At 43.1% G+C, this 19,115-nt stretch overlaps 1 protein-coding gene across 5 annotated transcripts in view; it reads right to left on the bottom strand.

Moving 5' to 3' along the window:
* EXD2 (exonuclease 3'-5' domain containing 2) overlaps window positions 1-19,115 on the bottom strand; it is a 65,764-nt gene that overhangs the window by 37,400 nt on the left and 9,249 nt on the right. For 3 of the 5 annotated variants that reach the window (XM_033951103.1, XM_033951104.1, XM_033951102.1), the window contains exons 2-4: window positions 13,240-13,617; window positions 12,644-12,900; window positions 3,638-3,764 (exon numbers count right to left, since the gene is read on the bottom strand). In XM_033951103.1, coding sequence (XP_033806994.1) covers window positions 3,638-3,764; window positions 12,644-12,900; window positions 13,240-13,578 — 723 coding nt within the window. In that variant the 5' untranslated portion in view covers window positions 13,579-13,617. Of the gene's footprint in view, window positions 1-3,637; window positions 3,765-12,643; window positions 12,901-13,239; window positions 13,618-18,824; window positions 18,879-18,957; window positions 19,086-19,115 lie in introns of those variants that run through there. The other 2 variants (XM_033951101.1, XM_033951100.1) reach the window with 2 other exon arrangements.

Genomic DNA, 19,115 nt, shown 5'->3' with positions numbered 1-19,115 from the left:
GGATTTTGTTATGGGGAAGGCCTGGCCATTTAGGGAGATAGAAGAGTCTTTGATCTTGTCGTTTGGACTCGCCAGGAAGAATTTGTTTTTTTTTAATTGAGTTTCAATTTGAAATAGGTCATCCAGAGTTCGATATGCGTTAAGATTGATGCTAAATGATTATTTATCTCGGGGGTTATGTTGGTTAGGGGAAAGACTAAGGTGATGTCATCGGCATAGATGTAGAATTTGATCTTCAGGCTTTGCAGTAGGTTTCCTAGCGTGTGAAACCGAACCCCCAGTACTCCAAGTCCTGCGTTGGTTCGAGGTGGCTCTTTCTCAGGTTGATTACCCAGCCCAAACGTTGCAGCAAATGGGACTACCTGTTGCACTGCCCGGTCCAGGAACACTGAGTGGGATGACTGACTTTGGGACAGCTTTTCTCTGAGGGTGAGTTGGTCTCCTTCTCCTTTTTGGAGAAGGAGTATGGACTGGTGGGGCGAGATCTCTCATTATTGGCAATTGGTGGATTTTTTGAAAAAGAGAGCACTTCCAGATTTGCAACAGCCCCCATCTCTCTTGGAGCTGGCTGTCCTTCAGAGGGCAGGCAGAGGTGCTGTTACCCTCCTTTACAATGCTATACTGCTCTCCATTCCAGTGCCTAGGCAGTATCAGATTGCATGGGAAAATGCCACTGGTAAGACCTACAAGACTAAGGTGTGGGAAAGACAATGGGATTTTTATTATGAGTCTCTGTCACCAATAATACGGTTGAGAATGGCTATAAGATGCTCTGCCAGTGGTACTATACCCCAGTGCACCTCAGAGCTATTTTTGGAGAGGGTTCCGAACAATGCTGGAGAGCCTGTAGGCCCCAGGGTTCCTTCCTCCACATTTGGTGGTCTTATCCTAAAGTTATAACGTTTTGGGAACAGGTTATGGAATTTGTTTCTGAGGTATTGGGCGTCTCAGTGGACAAATCAATTGAACGCTGTCTGCTGAATGTCGCCCCTCCGGCATTACTGCCATGCCATCACAAATGGGTACCAAGTAGTGACAGCTAGCTGCCTTGTAGTGACAGCAGCCTGGAAAAAACAAGAACTCCCCCTTTTGGATGGTGTCCTTGAGAGAGTAAACCACATACTTTTGATTTCAAAATTAATAGCTCTTCATAGAAATAGGCTCTCTCATTTTCAGAAAGTTTGGGCTCCCTTTCTTGCTTGGAGTGAGAAATTTCAACCCGTTATGTTTTAGGATTTTCATCTATTGCTGGCACTCACACTAAACACACTATTTTGAGTTTGTTCCATCGTACGGGGTGGTGGTGGTGGGGGGGGGGTGTCTGAGTAGTGGTAGAGGGATACGTTCTGAACTGACTTGTTAGGTTCATAGACTCTATTTAGGCAACATTGTTTAGCTACATCATAAGTGGTTGTACTTTTATGTCATAGAAACATGATGGCTAATAAAGGCCAAATGGCCCATCCAGTCTGCCCATCCACACTAACCATTATCTCTTCCTCTCTCTAAGATATCCCACGTGCCTATCCCAGGCTTTCTTGAAATCAGACACAGTCTCTGTTTCCATCACCTCTCCATCTACCATGTCCTTTTGCTATTGGCTGGTGTACTATTGTCTTTTTTTTGTATTTTGCTTTATATGGTTCAATAAATTTTACAACCCCCCCCCCCCCACACACACACATGAGACATGCCATACATGCAGTAGTTTGTGGACATTAGGTCTCAGACAGCCTAAGTTTCTGGACTACATTGCCTTGCACTATCCTTATCAGTTTCAACAATATCTATTCAGGAATTGAAAACAAATTCCTTGGATGTGCAGCAACAACAACAACAACAAATTACCCTGGACTCTTAACTGGCATTAAGCAAAAATTCCTAGTTCACAGTAGAAAAATGAGTAGCAGCAGAAAGGACCAGAGTAGAAGACAAACATAAGAATAGCCATACTTGTTCAGACCAATGGTCCGTCTAGCCCAGTATCCTGTTTCCAATAGTAGCCAATTCAGGTCACAAATACTTGGCAGAAAACCAAATACTAGCAACATTTCATGATACTGATCCCTGGCCAAGCAGTGGCTTCCCCATGTCTGTCTCAATAGCAGACTATGGACTTTTCCTTAAGGAACTTGTCCAATTCTTTTTTAAACCCAGATACACTAACCATTGTTACCACATTCTCTGGTAACGAGTTCCAGAGCTTAACTATTCGTTGAGTGAAAAAAAATATTTCCTCCTATTTGTTTTAAAAGTGTTTCCATGTAACTTCACTGAGTTTTTATAATTTTTGAAAAAAAATCATTTTACATATTCTGAAGCTGAAGAGCCCTTACCTCCTCATATGAGAGGTGTTCCATTTTCTATCACTTAAGCCTCTTCTAATTCCAATCATATTTTCAGATAGAGCAACCAGAAATGAACGCAATACTCAAGGTGAGGTTGCACCACGGAGTGATACAGAAGCATTATAATATTCTTAGTCTTATTTACCATTCCATTTTTAATAATTCCTAGCATCTTGTTTGCTTTTTATGGCAGCCACTGCACACTGAACGGAAGGTTTCAGCATATTGTCTACAATGACAACCTAGGGTCCACCTTGGGAGCTGACCCCTAAGGTGGATCCTAGTATCTGGTAACTATGATTTGGATAATGCTTCACTTTGCATTTGACTAAATTAAATTTCATCTGCCATTTGGATGCCCAGTCTTCCAATTATCTAAGGTCTGCCTGCAATTTTTCACAGTCTGTAAATGTTTTAAAAACTTTGAATAGTTTTGTGTTATCTGAAAATTTAATAATCACACTTGTGATTTCCAGATCATTTATAAATACAGTATGTTAAAATAGCACCAGTGCTAATAAAGATCCCTTAAGCACTCCACTATTCACCCTCCTCCACTGAGAAAAATGGCCCTATCCTCTGTTTGTCTAATAACCAATTCCTAATCCACAACAGAACATTGCCTCCTATCCCACAACTTTTTTAATTTTCTCAGAAGTCTCATGAGCTTTGTCAAAAGCTTTCTGAAGATCTTTCTGAAACAACTGCAGTAAAAAGAAAATGGAGGCCAGGACTCAAGCCACAAAGTGAAACAACAGCAAACACTGGAAGGAAGAACAAAGACTAGTTCCAAACCCTGGACTTTAGAAGGGAGGAAGGAACTGGGGTAGAAAAGATGCAGTGGAAGAGGAGAGCAAAAACCAAAACAAAACTGTAAAACAAGAATAGATAACAAAATTAAACCGCAAGAGGTTAAAAACAAGGAAATTTCCTCTTTGACTTAACAATTCTGCCTGTTGGCTAAGGTTTTTAAAATGATTTTATAACCCCTGGTCCATTAGCCTAGTTTTAGTCAACAAAGATGCCTGGCAGTTTTGTATACTGATTAGTTTGGTGTTTTTAGGATCAACATGAAATGAACAAGTTATAAGATCTTTTCAAATGCTTTTAAGTCGCTGCAAGTTCCTGGAGTAAGAATCAAGTACTCTCTCACCTCATGAATCTCTTGATCGTATCTCGAAGGTGGAAATTTAAAATCCTCTTTTTATTAAAAAGGATAATAAAATACTTAGATAACATTTCAAATAGAAGTGGTACATTTAAAGAAGGCAGCCGATGTACACTCTTACCTGATCCTGAGTCAGCTCTTCTGCCTCCCAATTACTGCAACGAAGCCAGAGAGATTTTTCAAGGGGGATGCTCAGAATGTTCTCAGATAAAGACCTCAAGCTGAGTCCATTACGACTAATATCCATCCTTTGACATAGAAAGAAATTCCCAATTCACAAAAAGAATTAAGTGCAGAATAGCACTAAAAAAGCTTTCCCACAGCAACAGCAGAGCCTGTGCTAAATTCTATAACCATGTAAAGCCACATTATTAGCCAAAAGATCATCTACTCATGAATTGCAATGACAAGGGAATAATTGTTAAGAGTTGCACTGTGTTGGAGAGTGGGTGGCTGGTGGACGCCTCTTAGTAACTTTCCTGTCTGGTGCCAAAGTAATGACCTGGGTTGGTCACTGTTGGAAACAGGATACTGGGCTTGATGAACCTTTGGTGTGTCCCAATATGGCAACTCTTATATTCTTATGACCTCAAAAGCATTACCTGACATTTACCGCATAGGGTGCACAGTTATGCACCCGATTGGGAATCTAGTTACAGCAGTGTCTCTCAAACTTTCTCGAGCTGCAGGGCACACTAAAGGCAGTGGCCACGGCTCAAGGCACCCGGAAGGGCATGGACGTCGCCGTCCCTTCCTCCATACCCACTTGAGAAAGGAACTTTATACCTCTAGAATCCCATAACAAAGATGTGAGGTTATCCAAGGCTGGTAGAATATTGCCATTAGATCATATTGGCAAAAAAGGGGATACTTTAGCATTAATCCAGACCTGACTTAGAAATTTGTAAAGCTCGTAGTGACCAATAATAGAGGATTCCAATGCAAGTACTGTGTGTAAGTAGGTGCTAAAGATAGATGGAATTAGTTAGCTTAGAATAGTTTGAAAAAGGTTTGGACAATTTCCTACAAGAGAAATCCATAATCCCCGCGAGCTTGGTCCCCGTCCCCATCCCTGCAAACCATCTAATCCCAGCTGCACAAACCATCTCCCTTCTGTGTTCCAATTTTCCCCATTTCTAATATCTCCCCTCTGTATCTGTATACTCCCTCTTGTGTCCGGTATTCCCCCCCCCTCCATGTCCATATACCATCTCCATGTATCTCCCCTTTATGTCTCTGTCCCTATGCACCCATGCACATAATTTCCCCTCCATTTCTGTTACCTTCCTGTGTCTAGATTTCCCCTCACTTCCTCTTCCACACCAATGTGTCTCTCGTCTCTCCAACCCCATCTAGCTCCTTTCTCTCCCCGCTTCCAGCATCTAGCTTACCTGCCTGTCCTTCTTCCCTTTCTCTTTCCTGCTGTGGATTCAATATTTGTCTCCCTCTTACTTCATCCCCTTGGCCCAGCATCTCTTCCCTTTCATTCCCTCCTTCCTACTGTGAGGGAACACGTGCCCCCTCCCTCCTGCATTCTCTGCCCAGTTTCACTTTGTGCTATGAGAAATGACAGCGTGCTCCAGATCTTTAGAGCAAAGAGAGGGGGAGGGAGGGAGGGATATGGCTGGACTGCGGCGATAGGGTGGGAGGGGGCTGCTGGACCGCACGATCGGTGACCGCATGATCAGTGACCGCACATGTTCCCTTATTTGTTCCCTTCACGGGGCTGTGAATGGCCTTTCCCACAGCGACCACTATTTTTCTCTCCCTGTTTCGGCGGGTTACGCCACTGTGTCATTCTCTAGTAGTAAATTTCACAATCCCAAACCTCTCTTGTACAAAGGTTTTTACAGCAATAGTATCAGAAAGTCTGGCCCTCTTTCCATTCCATAAATATAGTTGGATCAGTTGAATAATCTTTCATTCATCTGACCTCTGTAAGTATAAAAGTAGCACTTGAAAGATATACAACCAGCATGGTAATATTAACACATGTATTATATAAATTTATTTGTCCCATTAATGACAGTTGATATGACTGCCACAGCCTCAATTGAGAACAAGTAAAAGAAAGCAAAGGAAATTCATTGAGTGCGAATAATTGAGACAGGTGAGATGGTATATGCACCCCTAGGTATCTGAAGGACTTCAGGACTTGTAGGAGAAAGTCACCCGACCACTGTGTCTGTACTTCCGGTAAACAAGGTAATGCTATAGATTTTGTAAGATTAAGCTTCAACTCAGAAAAATATCCATATTCATCTATAAGTTCCAGGGCTTGCTTCAAAGAGTTCCAGTTGGGTTAAGATTAATAAATCATCTGCAAAAGCTAATGTTTTCAATTCACCCATAGCCAGCCAGAGTCCCCTTCTTCAAACTGATATAAGGTGCACAACAAAGGTTCTAAAATGAGTATAAACAATAATGCGGAAAGTGGACATCCCTGTCGGGTACCTTTTTCTATAGAGAATGAGTCAGTGTGAATACCATTGATTAGTAACAATGCCCTAGGATTTGAATATACAAATCAGATAGCCTCAATGTACCACCCCTGCAGTCTGATGTAAGCCAAAGTGTGAAATAAAAACATTATCAAATGCCTTGGCAGTGTCTAAACTTGCCAGCAGAGCTGGGGTATGGGAATGCTGACAATGTGCTAAAATGAATAAGACTTTTCAAACATTAGGGACAGCTTGTCTGCCTTTAACAAATCCTACCTGGTTCTCTCCAAGCAGATCAGAAATATACCTAAAGTGATCTCCCAAAATATGGGCTAACTTAAGATCTACATTTATCAAGACAATTGGTCTATATGAGTCCAGAGTATCAAATGGGTTACCAGGCTTCAAGATCAGGGTGATCATCACCTCTCCCCTGGAAAACTGCAATTATTAGGCTGTTTCTGAAAAAAACAATCTAGTGAGCCTTCTGATCTCACCAATTATAGACAATTACCAACCTCCCTTTTAGAGGAAAGATACTGGAGTGTGTTGTCTTCTTGCAATTAACACAAAATATCCTTACTTCTCTTCTTACTGATGCACTTATGACTTTTGAAAAGGGGAATATTGTCAATCTAATTTTCCTTGATCTCACAGCAGCTTAGTCAGTCATTCTTTGCTTCTTTCTAGAATTGCTTCTAAGGTAGTTCACCTCTTTCTTAACTTGCCTAGTCTCCCTTCCTTCTTCCACCTCACCTCAGAATCTTTTCATCTCACTTGTAGTGTCCCTCAAAGCTCTGTTCTGTTCCACTTCTATTCAACATTTTCCTCAACCCACTAATCACCTTTATCCAAAGGGTCTCAATTAAGATACATATCTATGCTGATTACATCCTGTTAGTTTCAGAACAGGATCCATATAATCCTGATTTCTGCAATCTTCAAGGCCTGTCTTGATTCAGTTGCTGAGTGGTTGGACTCAAACTTGAATCATAAATAACTCAGTATTTGGATTACTGGTCACTCGTCTTCCCTTGATGCTGTTTCTTCCCTTCTGGATTCTTCCCTCATGTTAGATGACTCTCTTAAGTATCTTGGTGCTACTATTGTTTCATCTCTTTCAATTTTCATATTACTATAACTGCCAGGTCCTGTTTCCAGTCTCTCCAACTTACTGCTCCCTTCACCCATATTTGGATGATAAATCATGTGCTATACTCTTATATGCTTGAATTGCCATCAAATTGAATTATTGCAATTTAATTTAATCAAAGCTTCTGCCCACTTCACTAAAGCATCTACAATCAATACAAAATATGGCTATCCAGGTTCTCACACATGCACGTGTTTGACTATATTACCTCTTCTTAAAGGCCACCAATGGTTCCTCATTTCATTTTGCATTCAACATAAAATACTTACTTTGACTATAAGGTTCTCAAAACCAATTCTCCATCTTATCTTTTCTCTTTCATTGTTCCCTACAATTCCTTCCATTTCTACACTCTGTGTCTGCTCACCAACTCGTTGTTCTCTCTTCATAGCTTGAGGTTACAGTCTATGACCCAGTCAGCCTTTTCCTCCACTGCATTCGCCCTCTGGGAATTCTTTGCCCATCAGTCTTCATTCAGTACAATCCTATTCTAGATTTAGATCCCTATTGAAGTCGTGTGTGTGTATAGTTTGTCTTTTTATTTTTTAAATTAGTTTCTTGCTGTGAAGTCATGTTCTTTTATGAGTTTTCTGTTATTTTGACACTGCAAACCATTTTGATTTTTTTTTTTTAAGCTATATATCAACTTTTAATTATAAGGAAAGGGAATAGGACTTGATCGTATCCAGTCAAAAGCATGCGAGACAATCGCACGTGGACAAACCCGCCCAGACAATTGCGTGCAGGACATCAGCGTGCTAGATTTCAACACTATATTAAAGTGCTCCGAAAGGGTATGGGGAGCCTCCCCCCACACTTTATTTAGAAATGTTGCCTCTCCCATTGGGAGTGGGTGGGGGGATCCCCCCATTACAGAGGAAACAGTCATTTTTCCCTAAAAAAGAGGGAAAAAGGCTGTTTCCTCTGTAATAGGGGATTCCCCCCCCCCACACCCCTGCGTGCAATTGTCTGGGCGGGTTTGTCTGCGCGCAATTGTCTCATGCGGTTTCGTCTGTGTACTGGACTTTTTTTCTGGGGTTACAAAGTGGTTTACATATTATATATCTGGGGTCATGGAGGATTAAGTGCTTTGCCCAGTGTAACAAGGGACTGCAGTAGAATCAACCCAGTTTAATAAACAAACATACCATAGATCACATTAATATGCATAGGCAATGACACGCTTTTTTGTTTGGAGGGGAGCAAAAGCTCCACCCAAACTCCGTCCCTGACTCCACACCACAATTATAATACTAATTGTAATGCAATTTCTTCCATCCATTTTTCATATACACACAATATAATCCTATTAATACATAATGGTAATCACAAAATTAAAAAAACCCACAAAGCACATGCAAAGAAAATGTTAATTATAATTTATATTTGGGGGGTTTTCAAAGAGGTCAAGGTAGATGACTTTAAAATATGCAATATCACTTCAGTAACTATAGAAAAATAGACAAATATAGTGCAAAATATAAACAGCAGATATAAATTCTCAAAACTGACACATTTTGATCACTAAATTGAAAATAAAATCATTTAAGAACATAAGAATTGCCGCTGCTGGGTCAGACCAGCGGTCAATCCTGCCCAGCAGCCCACTCACGCGGCAGCCCTCAGGTCAAAGACCAGTGCTCTAAATGAGTACAGCCTCACCTGCGTATGTTCCAATTTAGCAGGAACTTGTCCAACTTTGTCTTGAATCCCTGGAGGGTGTTTTCCCCTATAACAGACTCCGGAAGAGCATTCCAGTTGTCTACCACTCTCTGGGTGAAGAAGAACTTTGTGTACATTTGTACTGAATCTATTCCCTTTCAGCTTTAGAGAGTGTCCTTTTATTCTCCCTACCTTGGAGAGGGTGAACAATGTCTTTATCTACTAAGTCTATTCCCTTCAGTATCTTGAATGTTTCGATCATGTCCCCTCTCAGTCTCCTCTTTTCAAGGGAGAAGAGGCCCAGTTTCTCCAATCTCTTACTATACGACAACTCTTCCAGCCCCTTAACCATTTTAGTAGCTCTTCTCTGGACCCTTTCGAGTAGTACTGTGTCCTTCTTCAAGTATGGCAACCAGTGTTGGTCGCAGTACTCCATGGCTCAGTACAGTGGCATGATAACCTTCTCTGATCTGTTCTTGATCCCGTTCTTTATCATTCCTAGCATTCTGTTCACCCTTTTCACTGCCACCGCACATTGTGCGGATGACTTCATCAACTTATCAATCAGAACTCCCAAGTCTCTTTCCTGGGAGGTCTCTCCGAGTACCGCCCCAGACATCCTGTATTCGTGCATGAGATTTTTGTTACCGACATGCATCACTTTACACTTATCCATATTGAACCTCATTTGCCAACTATGCCCATTTCTTGAGCTTTGTTATGTCACGTTGCAGTTCTTTGCAGTCCCCTCGCTTCCGCACTACTCTGAATAACTTCGTATCATCCACAAATTTAATCACCTCACTCGTTGTACCAATGTCCAGATCGTTTATAAAGATGTTGAAGAGCACGGGTCCAAGCACCGAGCCCTGTGGCACCCCCTGGTGACGCTCTTCCAGTCCAAATATTATCCTTTTCCCCCCCACTCTCTGTTTCCTATGCTCCAGCCAGTTTTTAATCGATTCCATGGCTTGCAAATCTCCGAAGTAGTCATTCATGTGGAACTTTGTATGAAAATCCAGACATACAATGTCAACCGGGTCGCCCTTGTCTATCTGCCTGTTTACTCCCTCAAACAAGTGCAGCAAGTTCATCAAACACAATCTCCCTCTGCTGAAACTGTGCTGACTAGTCCTCATCAGCCCAGGTCCATCAAGGTGATCAATGATGTGGTCCTTTATCAGCGCCTCTACCATCTTTCCTGGTACCGAGGTCAGACTCACCGGTCTGTAGTTATCCGGATCCCCCCTCGAACATTTCTTGAAGATCAGCATAACATTCACCACCTTCCAGTCTTCCAGAATCTTTCCCGATTTGATCAACAGATTGGCTATTAGTTGAAGCAGTTCAGCTATAGTCCCTTTCAGTTCCTTGATGACCCTCGGATGGATGTCATCCGGTCCCGGGGATTTATCACTCGATAGCCTGCCTGCATACCTCATCTAGACTGACCATCAACCCTGCCAGTTTCCCTTCTTCATTTCCAGCATATAGCCTGATGGGTTCCGGTATACTATGTATATCCTCTTTGGTAAATACAGACGCAAAAAATGTGTTCAGTTTGTCGGCGATTTGTTTGTCTTCCTTTAGCACTCCCTTTATTCCACGGTCATCCAACGGTCCCACCATTTCCTTTGCGGGTCGTTTCCCCTTAATATATCGAAAGAATGGCTTGATGTTTTTCGCCTCCTTGACTATTTTTCCCTCGCAGTCTCTTTTGGCCTCTTTCACCACCTTGTGGCACTTGCGTTGATGTTGTTTGTGCTTATTCCAGCTTTCGTCCGTTTTTGACCTTTTCCATTCCTTAAACAAAGTTTTCTTGTCTCTGATTGCTTTCTTCACCTCTACAGTGAGCCATGCTGGTTCTTTGTTCTTTTTCCTACCTTTGTTGTCTGGTGATTACATGAGTCTCTGGTTGCATTTCCTTCTGACTTTGCATCCAATCTGTCTTTCTTTCTTATCCAACATTTCTTTCACAATCCAGCCCTATCCCCTTTGGTTCCAGGTCTCTATCTCTTTTCCCTCTGCTTACCCTCCCCCAGATCCAGTATCAGTTCTCTTTGTACCTACCAGAACCTTTGTTCCAGGTCTCCCTCTCTCTCCCTCCTCTGTTATTATCTTCCATCTCTCTGTTCTTTCCCAGGGTCTCACCTCCTGTCTTTCCCCTTTGGTACAGGCTTCTCTCTCTTTCTTCTGCTTACAACCCCTACCCCGCTGTCCTATTGGCAACATGTCTCCCTCCCTCCCCCTCCTGTTATGAACTTGCATCTCTCTGTTCTTCCTCAAGGTCTCTCCCCCCCTCTGTCTCTTCTGTCTTCACTTCCCATAGTCCAGCATCTGCCTCCTGTCTTTGCCCTTTGGTCCAGGCCTCTCTCTCTCTCTTTCTTCTGCATATAACCCCCCCTCTGTTATGATCTTCCATGTCTCTGTTCTTCCTCAGGGTCTCGCCCCCTCTGTCAGCATCTCCCATAATTCCAGCATCCGCCTCCTGTCTTTCCCATTTGGTCCAGGCCTCTCTGTCTTTCTTCTGCTTACAACCCCATCCCTTTTCTCTGCCTCTCTCTCTCTCTCCTTCCTCCCTCCCTCCTTCCTATGTCCCCCTCACTGCCTTCCAGCCTTTGTCCCACCCCCCTTCCCCGAAGCCAGCCAGCCTGCCTCCCTGAAGCCTGGCCTACCCGCCGCTGATTCTTCCTTCCCCCCAGTCCGCCACCGAAGCCAGCCTCCCTCCCTCCCTTGCCAAAGCCTGGCCTACTCTCCGCCGATTCTTCTCCCTCCCTACGGTCAGCAAGCCACCCGCCGCTGCAGCAAATCCAAGAAGGGAAGGGCCAGGCGTGTGCAGCGGCGCCAGCCCACAATCTTTCCCCCGACGCCAATTCTGACATCGGGAGGCTTATGGGCCGGCGGTGTGCATTCGCTGCATGCACCTGACCCTTCCCTTCTTTAAGTTGCGGCGAATGGAGAGCAGCCTGCGTAACCCCTTGACCTACAGGACGGGCAATTTTTGGTGAGGCCATGGCCCCCATTCCAACAACTCTGATATGTACAGTATATTAACGCAGTCATTAAGTATTCCCTGGCAATGCAAAAAAAAAAAAAAAGTTTATGATGCATATTGTACATGGGAAACTTTTCACCAGGTCTGGGCAGTGTAGAAGGATTGGTTAAGATAAGGGGTGCTACTAGGAACCCACTCATCTCACTCTAACGTAAACACCCTCCCCAGATAGCTCCCAGGAAGGGGAGTGGCATTGCAGAAAGCAGCCTAGTAGTTTAATGGCCCCCTCCTAATGTGACTCCCCATTCCCTTGATATTAAAACAGACTTACTTTGATACCCTCATCCCTTCTTCAAAATAAAAATTAAAAAAATTTCAAGTAGTGGGACCATCCAACCTACCTACCCCACATTCCATTGTCTAGATCTCCCCAGTCCCATTAAGATAACCAGGGATTTTATTTTTAAGTGAAGGGGGGGAGGGAGCCCATTAGACTTCCAGAAAATTTTTCTGTGGGTCAGTACAGGAGCGAGATTGGCCATGTTGGGGGGTGGTGGTACTAGACACCATTTGTTTTCCAAAGGGGGACAGGAACTGGGAGGCTGGGAGGGGGAGGTAGGGGTAGGGTTTTGTCTCCCTTCCTGTCTGTGCCTAAGCCAATCACCAAACATTTCTAGGTTTATAGTCTGCTTTTGAAAGGTATGAGGGAAGTCACTGCTTGCCCTGGGATTCCATGCATGGAATGTTGCTACTATCTAGGTTTCTACTAGGTACTTGTGACCTGGATTGGCCACTGTTGGAAAGAGGATACTGGGCTATACAGACCATTAGTCTGACTTAGTATTGCTATTCTTTTGGTTTGCTATGCTCACACACCTGTGTCTCTTAGCCAGATATCGAAGATCCACATTCCCTTTCACAGTCAGGCCATAATCCTGTAGCAACTTGCAGGCATCTTCCCAGCATCCAACTCCAACTTTCAAAATGTTGTCATCCACTAACATGTCTAATAAAGTCTTTGGGACAGTCTGTGCATTGTTAACCACTGTGGGTAAACGAACCAAGACACAAAGCCCACTATAGGAAGCCAGCTGCAGGAGGGACACAGGCTTTGCTTTTCCTTCTACCGATACCTAGAATAAAAATATAAAGCAGCATTGAGTATCTTGGAATGATGCAAAATCTTTATATGGTAGGCTTGCAAATTTATAACAACTAAAGTCAGTCCAAGTTAGAAAACAGAACAGCATGGAATATTCATCATCAACTTTCCCATTCAGTGCTGGTTGGCACATAGTTAACAAATCCTTAAGAGGACCAGCATGTTAGTGCTTTTTCTCAGTTTCTCATATCCCCCTTATACTTCAGTAAAAACTCATCTAAACCAAACAGAGCTTGTGGCAGAACTATTAAAGGCACCAATACAAAAGCTATACTTTGAATTCAACGTTGCATTCCTTAGTCATACCTACCCACTCACAGTCCATTCCAACAACAGGGTATTCCTGCAGCTCCTTCTCCAGCAGAGGCCTAACTCTCTCCCATTCCTCTGGTTGAGAAACCAGCACCACTTCTGATTCAAATATCTTTTCCACAAAGGAAATGGCCGGAGGAGCATAAAAAAGAAGTGCCTCACTACCTTCTGCCACTTTCCTGTTCTCACCACCTAGTCCTTTTATAACTGATCTTTTCTTCCCGAAAAGGCTCAACCATCCTTTCCGACGTTTGAACACATTCCACAGAACAAGACATCCCACTGCAGTGCCCACCATAGTGGCAGCAGCCAACGTTAGGGTTGTATGTTTGGACATTCTTCTCAGTGAAAATAATGTTGCATGTTTTCTTGTTACCTATAAAAATCAGAAAATATATGATTAGATTATTTAATATCTTGTTACAGTTTATTCTGAATTGTGTTAAAAAAAAAAAAAAGTTGCCAGAAGCTCTTAAAAATATATGGAGAAAATGCCCACAACTTATGGATAAATTAGAGAATTAATGATCAAAACAGAGGTTGTCATTTAATTTTGCATGCATTTATTATATCCGCAATGAATAGCCATTGGATACGTTTACAGACTTAATAAGAACCAGGTTAATCTACATAAACTTGAAAACAAAATCTCTCTGTGGCTCTAAAGTCCTAGAATTCAGAAGCCCCAGCTTAAGACATCTAAGCACAATGTTGGCTTACTTAGGACACCTATCTATAAAAACAAAAAATTACATTCATGTATTTTTAATGGATATAACTTATGGGCAAACTGGATGGACTGTTCAGTAAATGATCTGCCATCATTTACTATGTTACATCTGACCTAACTGCTTAATTTCCAATTCTTTCCCCTCTTCCCCATTCCCTAATCAAGGCCTGCTGTACAGCTATGTCAACATTACGAGACCTCCTCCAAATAAAATGTATGCACTCTGTTCTCTTGGGTTGTTAAAGCACAAGGCAGTGTTGTAACACTTTTTGAAGCTGACAATTTAAACAGAAGCAATAAGATTTGATCCAATTGCCTTGCAATTCTTTTCTGGTGGAAAGTTATTAACTTGCAATCTCATAATCTAATTGCTATTACATATGAAGCATTATTTAATCACTATATAAAGGAGGTGATAAGTGCAACAACACTAAGGCCTGAATTCACTAAGCTCACCTTTGTTGGGTGATCCGTGGCCGAGTCTTCCCAGGCTACCTATTCACCACAAGTCTTCATGCAAATTAATGCGATCGGAGGCACGTCCCAGTGACCACACGGATTGCTATAGAGCAATCCTGACGCATGCGCAGACCATCTTCTTTGCCTGTAGATGCATTCCATGCATGCGCTAGCTCTCTGCTCAAGCGAGATCTAAACAAGGGGGGGGGGCTTTAATGGACCAGAACTCGCTTATATGTAAGAGAACATGCTACAGCCAGAAACAGAACACGCTTTTAACCCATGGGCTTGCACTGCAGGGAAGGGCGGTAGACAGTAGGCGAGTCGGCAGGGACAGGACGGCAGAGAGCAGGAGAGTCAGCAGGGCTTGCCTTCTTGTGCTTTTTGCACAAGGGAGATGTGTTTAAAATGTTTTATTTTGTTGGTTTTATTTTTGTTTTGATACTGGGATTTCAGGGCGGCAAGGCTGGGATTTCAGAGCGGCAGAGAGCAGGACAGTCAGCAAGGATGTGAGCGACTGGTCCTCAGCAGTCGCTTCTTTTTGGATCAGCCAGCCCAGTCGGTGTTCCTTCTTCTGTTTAGTGAATCGCTGCCTTCCTACTTCATTTTACCTCATTTGTATATGCGGATTGGATCAGGCAGAAGGTTAGTGAATCGGGTCAGGGTCGGAGAAGGCTCGCAAACTGGTCGGGACATGATCGGTGAGCTTAGTGAATCTAGCTCTTAATGCACAAGTGACAGCATGTGGTAAAGCATGTACTTGAATCTATCCCCAAACTAGCTGTGTAGTGAGTGAATAAGTGGTTCATATTTGACTTGCCACCGGCAGACTAGATGGGCCATTTGGCCTTTATCTGCCATCATGTTTCTATGTTCTATATTTCTCTGTTTTGTCTGTTCGCAATCTCTGAGTCTTTGACTCCTCTCTCTCCTTCACCGCCCAGATACAACATCGCTAAAACCTGCCGCTTTTTCTTCTATATTACCAAAAGCTGACCCTTCCTCTCTGAGGCACACTACCAAAATCCTTATCCACACCCTCATCAATTCACACTTAGACCACTACAAGTCATTACTCTCAGGTCTTTCGCTCAGCCATCTCGCTCCTCTCCAGTTCATCCAGAATTTGGCTGCATGACTCATATTCCGTGAGAACTGCTATACTCATGTTACCCCTCTCCTAAAGTTACTTCATTGTACCTACAAATGCATTCACTCAGCTGCCCCTCACTCTCTCTCTCTTATCTTCCTCTATGTCCCCCTCCCCCATGAGCTCCACTGCCGTATGCTTGGAACAAGCTGCCCGAATTCCTACGGTGGGTTCCATCTCTGACAGTGTTCAAGGCCAAGTTAAAAACCCACCTCTTCAAGACTGCTTTCAACTCCTAACTCCTCTCACCTTGGGTTCTGCATCCCAAAACCTATAATGTCATGTCTGTCTGTCCAAGTTAGATTGTAAGCTCTTCTTAGCAGGGACCGTCTAATAAATGTCAAAATGTACAGTGCTGCAAACACCTTTCAGTGCTATATAAGTGATAAATAGTAGTAGTAATCTGAGAATTCAGATGCTTTCTCTGCTCAGCGTCCCTTGGAAAATCATCCCATGGTCCAGGAAGCCAGTATCCTGTCTCTCTCAGTGACCAATCTAAGTCATAAGTAGCTGGTGACGCCAAAAGGCTAAAATAGATTTAGTGCTGCTTATCCAAGGAATATGCAGTGGATTTTCCTAAGTCCCCCTTAATAATGGTTTGTGGACTTTTCTTTTATGAACTTGTCCAAACCTTTTTAAACCCTGTTACACTAACATCTGCCTATGAATGCTGCCCGATTTGCATTGATTTGCTTTCAGGAAAAAAAAAAAGAAAAGAAAATCAATCTCACTGATTCAGCGAGTCCTGACACCTCCGGGTCTCCTAAAGCAGCAGCAGTGCCTGGCAGGAAGAGGCAGTGCTCGGAACAGGCTGCTCTTGGCCTGCCCCTCTGGGGCCTTCCCTCTGCCGCATCACTGATGACACAGTAGAGGAAATCCCTGGCAGGGCAGGCCAGAAGCAGCCTGTCCTGAGAACTGCCTTTTCCACCGGTTACCGCCACTGCTGCTTTGGAAGGCCTGTATGTCAGATCTCTCAGTGGAGGGGGTCGGTTCAGGAGTTGCTGCACAAGGGAATAGGAGAGAGGGATGGAAAGTTGCTACACATGGGGGGGGGAGAAGAGAGGAAGAATTGTTGGACATGGAGTGGAGGAGATGAGATGAACGGGAGAGATACAACAAAGAGGTAGAAAGGGGCGAGAGGGAGAAATCCTGCATATGGTGGAGGGGAGGGAGATATGCATGGAGAAGAGAGAGGGAGAAATGATGGACATAGGGTGGAGGGCCGGGAGAGAAAGAAATGTTGATAATGGAGGGGAGGAAGAGAGAGATTCTGCATGGACGGGAATAGAGAGATTTGACCCTAGGCACAAGGCAAGGAGAGAGAGAGATGGTAGACAGTGGGAAAGAAACAAATGTTGGATATGGCAGTGGAAGGGAAGGTACAGAGATAGAAAATGGATGGTCAGCATGGAGAAAGAAGAAACGTCAAACGGGCAGAAGACCCTGATGAGCGAGTTAACAGAAGACAAATAGAAACCAGAGCCTGGCATCAACATGATTTGAAAAATAAAATGACCAGACAACAAAAGGTAGAAAAATAATTTTATTTGGAATGCTGCTACTATTTGGGTTTTTGTCAGGTACTTGTGACTTGGATTGGCCTCCATGAAGATGGGATACTGGACTAGATGGACCATTGTTCTGATCCAGTAAGGCTATTCTTATGTTCTTATGATTACAATATGTCAGATTTGAAATGTGTATCCTGCCAAAGCTGGTGTTAGACAGAGAGAATAAGCTAGGATCTAACAGAGAGGAAAAGTCTTTTTTGTTTATTTTGTTTACACCACAGTGCTGGCATGGGGTTAAGAACATAAGAATAGCCTTACTAGATTAGAACAATGGTTCATCAAGTCCAGTAGCCTGTTCTCACAGCAGTCAATCCAGATCCCTTGTACCTGGGCAAAACCCAAGGAGTAGCAATAGTCCATGCTACTAATCCAGGGCAAGCAGTGGCTTGCCCCGTGTCTTTCTCTATAACAAACTATGGACTTTTCCTCCAGGAAATTGCCCAAACCCGTCTTAAAACCAACTGCGCTATCTACTCTTACAACAACCTCTGGCAAACATTCCAGAGCTTAACTATTCTGAGTGAAAAAAATTTCCTCCTATTGGTTTTAAAATTATTACCCTGCAACTTCATCATGTGTCCCCCTAGTCATTGTAATTTTTGACAGAGTGAAAAATCAATGCACTTGTACCTGTTCTATTCCACTCAAGATCTTTGTAGATTTCAATCTTATCTCCCCTCAGCCATCTCTTTTCTAAGCTGAAGAGCCCTAACCTTTTTAGCCTTTCTTCATACGAGAGGAGGTCCATCCCCTTTATCATTTTGGTCGCTCTTCTTTTAACCTTTTCTAGCGCCGCTATATCTTTCTTGAGATAAGGAGACCAGAATTGAATGCAATACTCCAGATGATGTCACACCATGGAGCAATACAAGAGTTTATAACATTCTTAGTCTTGTTAACCATCCCTTTTTTTAATAATTTCTAGCATCCTGGTTGCTTTTTTTGGCCACTGACACACATTGGATAGAAAGTTTCATCATATTGTCTACAAAGATACCCAGATCCTTTTCTTGGGTGCTAACCCCCAAGGTGGACTCTAGCATCCAGTAACTGTGATTTGGGTTGTTTTTCCCCAATGTGCATCACTTTGCACATTGAAGAAGGCAAAAGGGGTGGGATGGGTGAAGAGGCTGCAAAATAAACCAACCAGGACTTTTGGAAAAAAAAAAAATCACCTGATTGGAATCAAAATCGAAAAATCATTTCAATAGGCTAAATCAAATTGAATAATTTTTCTCTGAATTAGGCAGCACTACTGCCTATTACCAGTTCTCTAGCAATGAATCTAGAGCTTAACTGCAGGTGTGTGTGTCTATATATATTGCCCTTTGTTTTAAAACTTAGTGACTTCATTGCATGACCACTAGCCCTTGTACTTTTAGAAAAAGAGCCCCTTCCGCTCCACTCCTGATTTTATGAACCTTTCACATATCTTCCCTCAGCTATTTATGGTAGCTAAAGATTGGGTTTACAATAACCTGCACGCTCACACCCTTCATATTGCAGAAACGTATAATAAAACACCAGCCTGAATACGAGTCACCACAGTGCTAGAGACATATATAATAAATCAAAAATACAATCTTTGGTTAAGTACAATAAATGTAGCAAGCAGCGCTGCATACACCAGTCAACTATCAAAGAAGAATATAGCTGTAGTACTGCAAAGATACCAAATCACTCGGTTGCCGAGCAGCCCTCCTCACAGACATTCGGTGACTGGTCTCCCTCCCCCCTTGTTTCTGGCCGCAACCTGGTACCTCAAAAACCACCCACGCCATCAAACTCATACCAGAGGTTACCCACCTCGAATCCCTGAGCTTTTCTTCCCCCGGTACCCCGTCCCCTATAACACAACTTCTCTGCCTCCGAAGCGTCCCGCCCATCTCCGACGCAACTTCCTGTTTCTAAAAGCTACGGGGGCTGTAGGGAGATGCAGGAGAACTAGGTTTATGGGAATATGG

Source organism: Geotrypetes seraphini, chromosome 7 (genome assembly GCF_902459505.1).
Source record: "Geotrypetes seraphini chromosome 7, aGeoSer1.1, whole genome shotgun sequence".
Taxonomy (NCBI): domain Eukaryota; kingdom Metazoa; phylum Chordata; class Amphibia; order Gymnophiona; family Dermophiidae; genus Geotrypetes; species Geotrypetes seraphini.
The sequence above is the reverse complement of the archived record's forward strand: the minus strand, read 5'-3'. Positions and strand labels throughout refer to the sequence as shown.